This window comes from Orcinus orca, chromosome 17 (assembly GCF_937001465.1).
Source record: "Orcinus orca chromosome 17, mOrcOrc1.1, whole genome shotgun sequence".
Taxonomy (NCBI): domain Eukaryota; kingdom Metazoa; phylum Chordata; class Mammalia; order Artiodactyla; family Delphinidae; genus Orcinus; species Orcinus orca.
Window position 1 is genome coordinate 71,773,119 of NC_064575.1, and position 12,004 is coordinate 71,785,122.

The following is a 12,004-nucleotide window of genomic DNA, read 5'->3' on the forward strand; positions in this document are numbered from 1 at the left end:
TGTTCAGGGTGTTATATGAGAAATGCATTTGTATCTCATTTAAACCACTACATTTTTGAGTTTCTTTGTGACAGTAACTTCACCTGTATCCTAATAAAATAAAGTCATTAATTCAACAAGGATTTATCCCAGTCACAGTGCTTATACTCTGTTCACAGAGAAATATAATAATCATCATAACTGCAAAACTCTGTAGTTGTTTACTACATAGGGTACTTCTGTTGTGCCAGGTACTATGCTTTTTGCACAGATTAGTTTATTTAATGCTCGCTACAGCTTCATTAGGTAGACACTCGACTTTTATTACTCTCAGTTTACAAAGAAACTGACACACAGAAAGGCTGGTGACTTGTCCAAGGTCATACAGGATAGTAAGTAGCTGAGAAAGGATTTGAGCTAGAGTCTCTGACTCTGGAGCTATTATTTTGTCTCACCAAGACAAGACTGTGTCATGGAACTGCTCATGGCAGAGGTAGAGTCAAGTTGAGTTACTTAAGATGATAATAGTATTGAAGACATATGACTAAAAAGTCATGACAAAACAGAAAAAAAAAAAAGCTGTGCAAAAATGGAAGGCAGCAATGAATTTTCCCTGGGAAAAGCTGCAAGTAAGGAAAGTGAAAGAGCACACATTAGATAGAAGATATGTATACCTTTTGCAAAGTTTTAGTGTGTCTGAGGAGTAGTAAGACACTCAGTGACAGAAGTATATGGTATATTGGAGATAATGGAGTGAAATTATACCATAAATTGTTGTTGCTAACATTTTTTTTTTAATTAAAAAAAAACCTATTTATTTGACTGTGCCGGGTCTTAGTTGCAGCAGGCGGGCTCCTTAGTTGCGGCATGAGAACTCTTAGTTGCAGCATGCATGTGGGATCTAGTTCCCTGACCAGGGATCGAACCCGGGCCCCCTGCATTGGGAACGCGGAGTCTTAACCACTGCACCACCAGGGAAGTCCCAGCTAACATTTATTATTATGTGTCAGCACATATTCTAACTGCTTTATATACATAAATTTAGTCAACCCTCATAACAACCCTATGAGGTAGGTGTTATTATCATTAACTTCATTTTAGATGAAGAAATTGAGGCATAAAGAGGTGAAGTAATTTTGCCCAAGGTCACACAAATAGTAAGTAGTAGAACCTACCTAGTTTGGCTTCAAAGTCCTGCAGTAGTCTGGGTCCAATAAGAAGAAACCACATGGTAGGTTAAACAAGAGAATTTGAATGTCAAGAATTAACTATGATAAAAGTGAACTGTAAGATAAAAGGAAACTATATGGTAACTAGGGCTGAGGGAGAGTATGCAAGGACAAATTTGAGAGGGGTCTGGATCTCGTTGGAGAAAGCAAGGGTTGGCTACCAGACAGCAGAGAAGTTTGCTGGTTTAGCCAGGCTGCAGGCAGTCTGGAGTTGCTAGGCACACGGCAGAGAAGCGGGTGGAGGCGAGCAATCACCAACTGGCCCTGTGGGGAACCATGGGAATCTGGGAGCCAGCAGGGACAGAAGGCCTTCAAGAGGCCTGGGGGGAATACTGGGGTGGGGGGCGGAAGGACTGCTCAGTGTGTGACCCTGACCCCCAAAAGTCTTGCTGAAGGACAATGGGCAGGTGGTTGCCTGCAGGCCTCGCAGGGCTCTGGTTTCTGTGTCAAGAGGGCTGCATACAGGTTATTGCCAGGCTGAAGCTGCAAGGTTGCAGAAGGACCGAGTTTGGGTCTGTGGCTGGAGCGGACCCCACTGGATGTTTTCATGACCACACTCCTACCTCTGGTCCGGTCTCTCCTAACCACACTCCTAACTCTGGTCAGGTCCCAGAAACTGCAGGAAGCTTCTTCCTCCAGCGAACTTAACTGAGAAGGCTTAACATCGTGCTCACTTTAAAGAAGAAATGCTTAAAGGAATTCAGTTTTTTATCACAGAGCCTATGTTGAAGTATGTATTTGGACCTGAGAGGCAATACACTGATAACTGACACAATGACTTATGTTCAAAGTCTTTAGGACTTTTGGGCTTTACAATTCATGAGACTGAGAGAATCTAAAAACCAATAAAATAAACTAACAATTTAAGTTTTGATAATGGTAAATACCCTGATCAGCTATATATGTCACTTGCAAATTGAAACATTCAGAAGGATATAAATCTAAAGTGAAAGTCCTCCATACCACTCATTAACCAGAGATAAACACTTTTTAAAAAAAAAGTTTTTTCTTATTGGCTGGGTTGGGTCTTCATCGCAGCACACGTGTTTTCTCTAGTTGTGGTGCGCGGGCTTCTCACTGCAGTGGCTTCTCTCGCTGCAAAGCGCGGGATCTAGGCGCGCTCATGGGCTCTAGAGCGCAGGCTCAGGAATTGTGGCGCATGCAGCGATAAACACTTGCAACAATCTGCTGTCTTTCCTTCCAGACTGCCAGCAAATAAACAAATATATGATTAACACAAAAAGGATATCATGAGGACCCTCTCAAAACTGTTCTTACTATGTTAAAAAAATCAACATACATTTCTGAGCCAATATATTTGGAATTAACCCCCCTCATCATCCTCTCCGCTACCCCTCCCCAGCAGACTCAAACTAAACCTTTGTTCTTCACACAGAGGTCCTCTTACTTCACTTGCACACGTGGAGTCTTCCGAGGCTCATCTGCCACAGCCGGCAACAGGTTACAGGGTCTCGGACTCCTCGGAGACTCATGAAGCATCGTTCACCAACTCCAAGCCCTCCCCTGACTCGTGTCTCAAGCGGCCAGCCGGTGACCCCCTTTTCCCCCACGCTGACTCCAACCCCGCTGTTCCCAAAACCTCCAGCAACCCTGGCGCCGCAGCCGCTCTAGGACCACGTGCCGCCCCGCCCCTGGCCCACCCCGCCCCGCCCCTGGCCCACCCCGCCCCGCCCCTGGCCCCACCCAACTGGGGGGTCTCGCCCACCAGAAACCACGCAGTCCTCCTCGCCCTGGGCTCCGCCCACTGTGAACTCACGCCGCTCACCCAACCCCGGATCCGCCTACGTTGCCCTGGCTCCACCTTCACGGGACCAGCACTGCGCGCCTCGAGCTCCGCCCACCTCGTCCCAAGCTTCGCACGCCGGGAGATTGCGTCGCTCGCCCCGCCCAGGCTCCGCCCAACAGGACATGCCCCACCAACCCAGGGCAGCTCTCGTCCGCCCACTGACCACACCCCCCCCACTCCCGCCCCGACTCCACCCTTCCGGAATCTGCAACGCGCGTCTCAAACTTCTTGCGCGGGGATCCTTCGCGCCCGCTCGCCCAGGTTCCGCCTACCCTGCCCCAGGCCCCACCACCCGGGGACGCCACCAGCGGCCTCGAGCTCCGCCCACTCCGCCCCGCGAACCCACGTTCCGCTTAGTGCGCCGACGCCTTCGCTGAAGCCCGCCCGCGGGGCTCTTCCAGTCGGTTCGCCTCAGGCCTGTGCCGAGGCCCGCCATGGAAGGGGACGTCTCCGCCGCCGCAGCCGCCCACTACCAGCCGGCCAGCCCCCCGCGGGACGCCTGTGTCTACAACAGCTGCTACTGGTGAGGGGGAGCGGGGTCGGCTCCCGGCGTCTCCCTGGCCCGCTCGGCCGCGGCGTCGTAGCCGAGCCCCGCCTCTTCCCGGCCCCTCCCCGGGGCCGCTCTGGGCCTTGGCGGGCGAGTGTTCCGGTTTGAGGGGAGGAGGGAGCGGGGAGCGGGAGTGGCAGCCCTTGTTCCTTGAGTCGAGCGTGGGCGTTTGGGTGTGGAGGGGGCGGTATTCGCCAGGAGTGGTAGGGTCGGTGGTGCGTTACTTCTGCCCGGCTTCTTTCGCTTGGACGTTTGTCAGCAGATCTCAGGGCTTGGGCGGCCAGGAAGGGGAGTTGGAGGCGGAGGGTGGAGCATTTGGAAATTATTCTGCTGAAGCCTGCGTGGTTTCACACTGGTGTGAAGGTCATCTTAATTTTGGAAGAGAATGAAAGCGCAGAGATCCTACAGTAACATTACCAAGATCACCCAGCTAATAGCAGCCCGGAATCCAATTCAGTCCCTTTTGTACCAGAAACCAGGATCTGAACCGCCGTGTCGTCATTATAATAGTGGTTACATTTACACGTAGCACTTGATATATGCCAAGAATTGTTCTGAGACGTTTATGTCAACGAAGTAATGTGAGCCCCACAGTTACACGAGGAGGTCGGTACTGTTGTCCCCATTTTAAAGGTTAGCACGTTGGAGCATGGAGGGATGCAAGTAATTTGCCTAAGGCCACATAGCTTGTGAGTGAAGGAATGGGGATTTACACGCAGAGTTCGGCTCTGGAGTCCACACACTGCACCCCTGTCCTAGGCCACCTCTGTGGCTGAATCACCACTCTTATCTTGGTCCTTTTCATACCCACACCTGCCTTTCCTTTGCTTGAATAATGACTTCTAACCCCACTTTCCAGTCCCTGCACAAAAAACCTTAGGGTCCTCTATAACTTACCTTTCCCTCCTTCAGATGGTCACCAAACCGATGCTGTGGAGCTCACCATTTGTTCAGCTCTGACTGCATGTCAGGCCTAGTGCCAAGTACTTCCATCCATGCTTAGGAGATAGGTCTTTTGTTATCATTCTCCTCATGAAAAGACTGAGCCACAGAGAGGCCTGTTGTTTGCCCAGGGTCACACATCTAGCCAGTGGTGGTGCTGAACCTGGAACCTCTGTAAGGGTGGAGCCATGCTTCTTCTGCCCTGTCTCCCACCTCAGTCCTGTTAGTTCTTGTCCCTCACATCCATCCGTTGTTGTTGTTTTTTTGTGGTACGTGGGCTTCTCACTGTTGTGGCCTCTCCCGTTGTGGAGTACAGGCCCTGGACGTGCAGGCTCAGCGGCCATGGCTCACGGGCCCAGCCGCTTCGCGGCATGTGGGATCTTCTCGGACCAGGGATTGAACCCGTGTCCCCTGCATTGGCAGGCGGATTCTTAACCACTGTGCCACCAGCAAAGTCCCTTGCTGGGGATGTTTTTGAGAAGGTTCAACTGTTAGCCAGTTGTTGGATGAGATGGTATTTCAGGTCTCTACCAATTTTTTTAAATGTCATTATCAGTCTTTTGGGCAAATTTGAAAGACATAGAGTGTTCTTGTTTAATTATATTGATTAAACAATTACTTTATTTCAGTGAAGAAAATATTTGGAAGCTCTGTGAATACATCAAAAACCATGACCAGTATCCTTTAGAAGAGTGTTATGCTGTCTTCATATCTAATGAGAGGAAGATGGTAAGTTGGGGAGTGATTGTGGAAATTTAGGATTACATTAGAAGCTAAATAGACCATGGGTTTAGCACTGTTCTAAAATGTGCCTTATAAAATACAGCAACATTTTAAAGTTTGTTTTTGAATGAGATTTTTTCCCTACCAGGACATGGTTGAGTTAGTAGAGCTTAGTCCCTTACTTGCAGGTAAGGAAATATGTGATGGTATGTTTATGCAAATAAAATCCCCTTTCTTTAGGTATTAAGTTAGAGCTTTTAAAATTAAACTTAATTTTTAAATTAAGTTAGAGGCACATATTCTCAGGTTTGAAGTAAAGGTTTCTTTGTTTCTGGAGTTTTAATGGAACTGTAGTAAACTTCTATGAAGTATTAAGAAAAGTAAGCCCTTAATATTTTGTAAAGCACTTTTGTGAACATCATCTTGTTTGACCCCAGTGGAAACCCTGTGAAGTAGACAAGGTCCAGACAGCTGTCTCTGTTTTATAGATGAGGAAATAGAGACTCAGGGAGGTCCCATGAATAATTAAGTGGGAAAGCAAGATTTGAACTTGCCAGGAATTCCAGTTCCTAGTTTAGGTCTCTTTCTACTCTCCAGAAAACATCTTGTAATTAATTATTGCTCCTTCATTGTTAAGGACACTTGGAAGGATTTGGATTTCTTCTTATCCATTCATTCTTTCACCTTGATTGTTGGTTGCCTAGAAATATTTTATTTTTCATGTATGTATTGCTTTAAAGAATTTAGTAGTAGTTTAACTGAAGTTGTGGCTTAGGAGAGTTATTGTATTTTGTAGATACCTATCTGGAAACAACAGGCAAGACCTGGAGATGGACCTGTGATCTGGGTAAGGTGGTCAACACAGACAGCTTCTGATGCAATAGTACTTGTAATCCATGAGTGGTCTTTATGTTTTGGTAGAGCAGAAATAATGGGGCAGTAGAGAAAGACTATGATAATTATTAATAATTTGACTTCTTGACGATAGATGTTATTTGGTCTAAGGTAGAAGCACTTATGGGCATGTTTTCTTTTAATTTTGAAATTATTATAGGAATGATTTTAAATGGCTGATGTAGCAGATATATTTGTTATCTAGACTCTTGTCTATTTAGCACTGGAAGGAACTTGAGCATTATCTAGTCCAGCTGCACAGTAGAATTATCCAGAGATTGTTAAAAATACAGGTTTCTGGGAATTCCCTGGCAGTCCAGTGCTTAGGACTCAGGGCTTTCACTGGCAGGGGCCTGGGTTCAATCCCTGTTCGGGGAGCTAAGATCCTGCAAGATGTGCGACATGGCAGAAAAAAAAAGAAAAAAGAAAAAAAAATACAGGTTTTTGATCTAGTCGATCTAGAGGTTCAGGAATTAGTGTTCTTAGTAGACTTCTGAGTGAACATGACTGGCATTTGGAAAACATGGATCTGCGCCAACCCCTTCATTTTTCAGGTGAAGAAAGAAGCCAAGAAAGGCAGAGTGAATAGCTCAGGGTCATTAAGCTGATCATTGGCAGGGCTGGGTCCTTTCCAGTACACATCCATATGTCACCTTAAACTGGTCCCCTGAAGAATGGAATTGTTTATGCTAAGAAACATGAAGATAAAGTAAAACTCCATTCATGATAATGCAACAAACATCAGGTTTCTGATGCTTATTTAGAATAAGATATCATTTGAATTGGCTTCATTCATTTACTTAACATATATTTATTGAGTGCCTCTTATATGCCAGGCACAAATAGACTGAAATCCTTGGCCTCATGCTCTTGCTTCCTTCACCAGCAGGGGATCCTCTGCTCTAACATTGAAGCCCAAATCCAGCAGTGTTGGGTTAGGAGTGCAGGCTGAGTTGGACACATGGGGGTTAAACCCCAGTCCTCCCATTGGTGGGCTGTGTGAGCTGGACAGGTTATTTACGCTCTTTCTTCGGTGTCTTCCTCTGGTCACTGGAGGCTTTAGTGAAATAATGCATTTGAAGCATTGTCCTGGTATCTGGTACCAGTGCTCCAGAAGAGTTAGCTATTATTGTTAGCAGAGCTACAATAACCCCAGTTGCGGACTGTCCATCTGCCCTAGCAATCATGCCCATTGCTGAAGTGCTCAGCTGATTTTGAGTCACGGTCTTGCTTCCTGTCTTCAGGAAACTCGTAGGGAAAGGACCTGTCCCCCTTTACACAGCAGCTCATGGCGGCTCAGTGTGGGGAACCTTGTTTCAGGAAGTCTCCCCACAGATTTTCTATGTGGAGCAAGTCTCTGGCAGATTGATCTGGGCCTCACTGCTGTTCTGTTGCAGGGAATGGGTAGGCTTCCCTAAGTGGGTAGAGGCACGATCCCCAGAGAAACAGATCACTTTCTAAGTGGACATCCCTGCCTCTAGCCCCACTGGGTCTTTACCAGGCATTTGGACAAGCTCTGTACCCAACTCAGAGAGTGAGGCTATTGCTGGAATCTGCATTCCTTGGTTCCGTATCTCTGCCGTGAAGGTGACTCCTAGTTGAGGCCTGCTTTCCCTCTCGAGTTCACCAGCCATCTGTTATGCAGGAATATGGACCCGAGCTAACCAGAAGGGTATTCCTTGTTTATGCCTTTTCCTCTCTTTTTTTTTTGGGCTGCGCCTCGTTCCCTGGTCTTAGTTCCCTGACCAGGGGATGAACACACGTTCCCTGCAGTGGAAGTGTGGGGTCTTAAACACTGGACCGCCAGGGAAGTCCCTGTTTGTGCTTTTCCACAAGTTGTGTCCTCCTTCTGGGAAGCTCTCCCCTTCAGGCAAGAGGCAGTGACGGCAGCCTTTCCTCAGTGAAATGCTCCTTAGCAGTTGCCTGCCTTTTCCTCCCCGCCCACACACCCCTTGCCTTGGTTGGCTTTTTTTTTTTGTGGTACGCGGGCCTCTCACTGCTGTGGCCTCTCCCTTTGCGGAGCACAGGCTCCGGACGCGCAGGCTCAGCGGCCATGGCTCACGGGCCCAGCTGCTTCGCGGCATGTGGGATCTTCCCGGACCGGGGCACGAACCCGTGTCCCCTGCATCGGCAGGTGGACTCTCAACCACTGCGCCACCAGGGAAGCCCTTGGTTGGCTTTTTATAAGGCTGATTATTTACATAGTAGTCTCATTAATTCTCTCAGTAATACTGTGAGGTAGACACCACAGTTATCTCCGTCCTGTAGAGGAGGAAGCTGGCTAGTGGTGGGGCTGAGGCTGAGCCAGGTGACCCCGCTTCAGGCGCCTGTGCCTGCACGCTCTCCCACCTCTGCTGAATTACCTCATCATCTCACCGTTCTGCAGCAGTTGACCTGTGTTTCCCCCTCGCTTCTCTAGGAACTCCTTGAGGGTAAGGACCTATCTTTCTCATCTTCGTATCTGTATTTTAATAGCATGGTTTCCCACAAAAAAATAAGGAGTACATATTTAAAAAAAAACTGTAATATAGGGTAGAAGATGTCAAGAGAGAAACAAATTTTGGATACGGCGGAGACTGCTTCTGGCAGGGGTGGGAAAAGATGAAAGATGGGCTCATGGGGAAGAAAGCATTTGAGTTGGAGCTTGAGTGACAGATGTGGGGAGAGCGGAGGAGAAGGTGGTGCAGATGGGGCCGAGTAACGTGAGCAAGCCTGGGGGAAGGGAGTCGTGGACTGTTACCGGGGGAGTAGCGCTTAGTTCATGTATCTGGAGGGTAGGATGCATTAAGGGGAGGACAGGGAATAAGCTTTCATTTCTGATGCTATTCTGATTTCTAAGATAGAACTGGAGCCAAAGGAAGCACTTTCAGCTCTGATGGTACAACATCTCCAGTCTCAATTATGTTCCCCACCTCACAGGGTCAAATGAAACATCGTTTGAGAAAGTGCTTTGTAAGCTCTGAAGTACTAGAAATATCAGATGGTATTTCTAACATTGTATTGATGTGATTGAACTTTTTATCTCGCAGTGCTGTTCTCTGTGAGAGCATTTTTCTTCTGAGGAGCTCTAAGCATCACACTGCCCTCATGTCCATTGATAAACCTCCCTGACGTCCCTTCCAGCCCTTAGCTGGTTTGGGCAGTGCCCCGTGTCCGGGAGTGAGAGTGAGAATTCACCTGTGCGCTGGGACCCAGCTGTGCAGGAGAAGCTCTCTGTATTCTTCTTCCTTAATGGCTACATATTAGGGCTTGGCTGACTTAAAACCAATAACAACCGCATTTTAAAGTCCTTCCCCTCTCCAGGCTCACCTCAAGCTGTCCCGTTTGTTAATGGTTTGGAGGATATCCTTGTAGACTTTTTTCTCTGTACTCATATGCATGCATGTGTACTTCTGAATGCACATGTCTGTCTTTATATACACATAAATTAAAAAAATAATAAAATAATATACATAATCTGCAATTTGCTTTTTCCATCCAACTGTGTAACATGGACTTAGTCCAATTTCCACAAAAATTTACCTACTTCTCTTTAGCAGCTGCGTAGGACTCCATCTTATGACTGCATCGTGGTTTGTTAACCATTCCCCTCTTGGTGGACTTCTGGTTGTTTCTGAATTTTCAGTGTTATAAACAGTGCTGCAGAGATTTGCTTTGTTTATATACCTTTACATGCATGTGGCCATTTTTCTATAGGCTGGATCCCTAATGGTAAAATTGCTGGATCGAAAGGTGAACATTTAATGTACATGAACATTTCCACTATTTGACTGTTCCCTGTCGCTGGACATTTGGTCTGTTTTCAGGGTTTTGTGTTTGCTTTATTTTGCTATTATAAGGAGGACTGTCTTGTATATGGTTTTTTGTTTGTTTTTAAGCCTTCAACTTTATTTTTTTTAAGATTTATTATTTATTTTATTTATTTTTGGCTGTGTCGGGTCTTAGTTGCGGTACGTGGTATCTTCGTTGAGGCATGTGGGATCTTTTGTTGGGGCATGCGGGCTTCTCTCTAGTTATGGTGTGCGGGTTTTCTCTCTCTAGCTGTGGCGCACAGGTTCCAGAGCACGTGGGCTCTGTAGTTTGTGGCATGCAGGCTCTCTAATTGGGGCGTGCGAGCTCAGTAGTTGTGGCGCACGGGCTTAGTTGCCCTGCAGCATGTGGGATCTTAGTTCCCTGACCAGGGATTGAACCCATGTCCCCTGCATTGTAAGGATTCTTTACCACTGGACCACCAGGGAAGTCCCTTGTGTCTGTTTTTGATGATATATATGCATTATTACTATAACCTTGGAATACACCATCATAAGGTAACCTGGTTAACTTCAGCAACTTTTACTTCTAGGATTACCATGTTGTCTTGCTTCATGTTTCAAGTGGAGGACAGAGCTTCATTTATGATCTTGACACTGTCCTGCCATTTCCCTGCCCCTTTGATACTTATGTGGAAGATGCCTTTAAGTCTGATGAGGACATCCATCCACAGTTCAGAAGGTGAGGAAATTCAGGGTGGATTTACCTTACTTTCTGAAGTTGGACCTTGACAATTAGACAGTTACTTTGGGTGTTTGTTTTTGCATTGGTTTTGTAAAGATCACTTGTCTTCACCATTGAGTTGATGTTTGAGAATCATGTGCTCTACAGAAGATTCAAAATGTTTTAAAGTTTTAAAGGTTGTCCGTTGTATAAAAGGTTGGCAGTCTTTAAAAATTTGTGTGATGAGATCCAGAACATTTCCCAACAGTCGTTTTGGGCATTTCTCTCATACTCTTCGTTTTGGGTGGGTGGTTGGTTGGTGGCGGAGCTGGATGCCTGGCGATGACAGAAGTCAGAGGGCTGTGACGGCAGCACCCGGACATTACGCCCTCTGCCCCTCGTACATAACACTGAGCAAGTAAAGGCAACCGGCTGTACTTCCATGCCTTTGTAGTTTGGGATTTCAGCTGATCATTTCTCATGGCGTCTTTAACAGGTTTAAAGCTATATATATATTTGTGTGTCACTAATAGTACAGAAATGCCTGTCTAGTTTTGTGCATGTCATAGAAAATGAGTCTATATGAGAATTGAGTTAGAATTTCAACTGTGATATAAACGAATGTTGGTTTATGTACAGGAAATTTAGAGTGATCCGCGCAGATTCATATTTGAAGAACTTTGCTTCTGACCGATCTCACATGAAAGACTCCAGTGGGAACTGGAGAGAACCTCCTCCATCATATCCCTGCATTGAGACTGGAGGTGAGCCAAGGACGCCCTCTCAGAGGGGTTTCCCATCACTGTGCAGATGAGCGTGTTCCCTTAACCAAGGACAAGAAGTGCATTGTTCTTTGGGTAAGACTCCCTGAGTGGTAAGAGGTAAGAGGGAGTATAGTTCTTATATTTATCAGATTCAGAAATTAAGGCACAGAGAGCAGCACCGGAAGGCACCAGAACTCATGGGAGAGGCAAGGCATGAGGGAGCCGAACCACGACCCCGTTGCTGGAATGTTGGGTGTACCTGCTGCTCGCGCCCTGGACTTGGGGAGATCTGCGTGTTTGTGCCGCTTAACGGGGGGACTAGTAGCGCCTTGCCGTGGTGGGTGTCATGTGATGGTGAAGGAAGTCCCCATTGCATCTTTGGGATATGTGAAATGTCGTTTCACTGACTCTGTGACAAAATCTGCATTAGAAGGAGGTGAGAGCTAGCAGGTTTTACTGCCCCACTCGTCTCATTTCTGTGCTTTCAGGCATCAGTCCAGTTACGAATTTCTTGAGACTTAAGTAGGTAAAGGATTCTTCACCGTGTTACTATTGTTTGGCATTCACCTGAGTTGGAAACATTATTTATGGTGAGAATTAATTTGCAACGTTGCCACTTATTGGTGAAACATCCTCTGAGTCAAAA

General features: G+C 46.7%; 1 protein-coding gene and 1 long non-coding RNA gene across 7 annotated transcripts in view; one reads left to right on the plus strand and one right to left on the minus strand.

Annotated features, from left to right (window-relative positions):
• Nucleotides 1-545: 545 nt before the first annotated feature.
• Nucleotides 546-2,854, minus strand: LOC117199662 (uncharacterized). The gene is made up of 2 exons (XR_004480964.2): nucleotides 2,617-2,854; nucleotides 546-2,413 (listed from the first exon to the last, which is right to left on the minus strand). It is a non-coding gene; the product is annotated as an uncharacterized LOC117199662 (long non-coding RNA).
• A 325-nt stretch (nucleotides 2,855-3,179) lies between these two features.
• The window catches only part of NTAQ1 (N-terminal glutamine amidase 1), a 189,694-nt gene continuing 180,869 nt past the window's right edge, over nucleotides 3,180-12,004 (plus strand). For 2 of the 6 annotated variants that reach the window (XM_049700552.1, XM_049700553.1), the window contains exons 1-5: nucleotides 3,182-3,538; nucleotides 5,134-5,233; nucleotides 6,024-6,074; nucleotides 10,464-10,612; nucleotides 11,234-11,358. In XM_049700552.1, the coding sequence (XP_049556509.1) occupies nucleotides 3,450-3,538; nucleotides 5,134-5,233; nucleotides 6,024-6,074; nucleotides 10,464-10,612; nucleotides 11,234-11,358 (514 nt within the window). In that variant the 5' untranslated portion in view covers nucleotides 3,182-3,449. Of the gene's footprint in view, nucleotides 3,539-5,133; nucleotides 5,234-6,023; nucleotides 6,075-10,463; nucleotides 10,613-11,233; nucleotides 11,359-12,004 lie in introns of all 6 variants that reach the window. The other 4 variants (XM_033419852.2, XM_033419853.2, XM_033419849.2 and 1 more) reach the window with 3 other exon arrangements.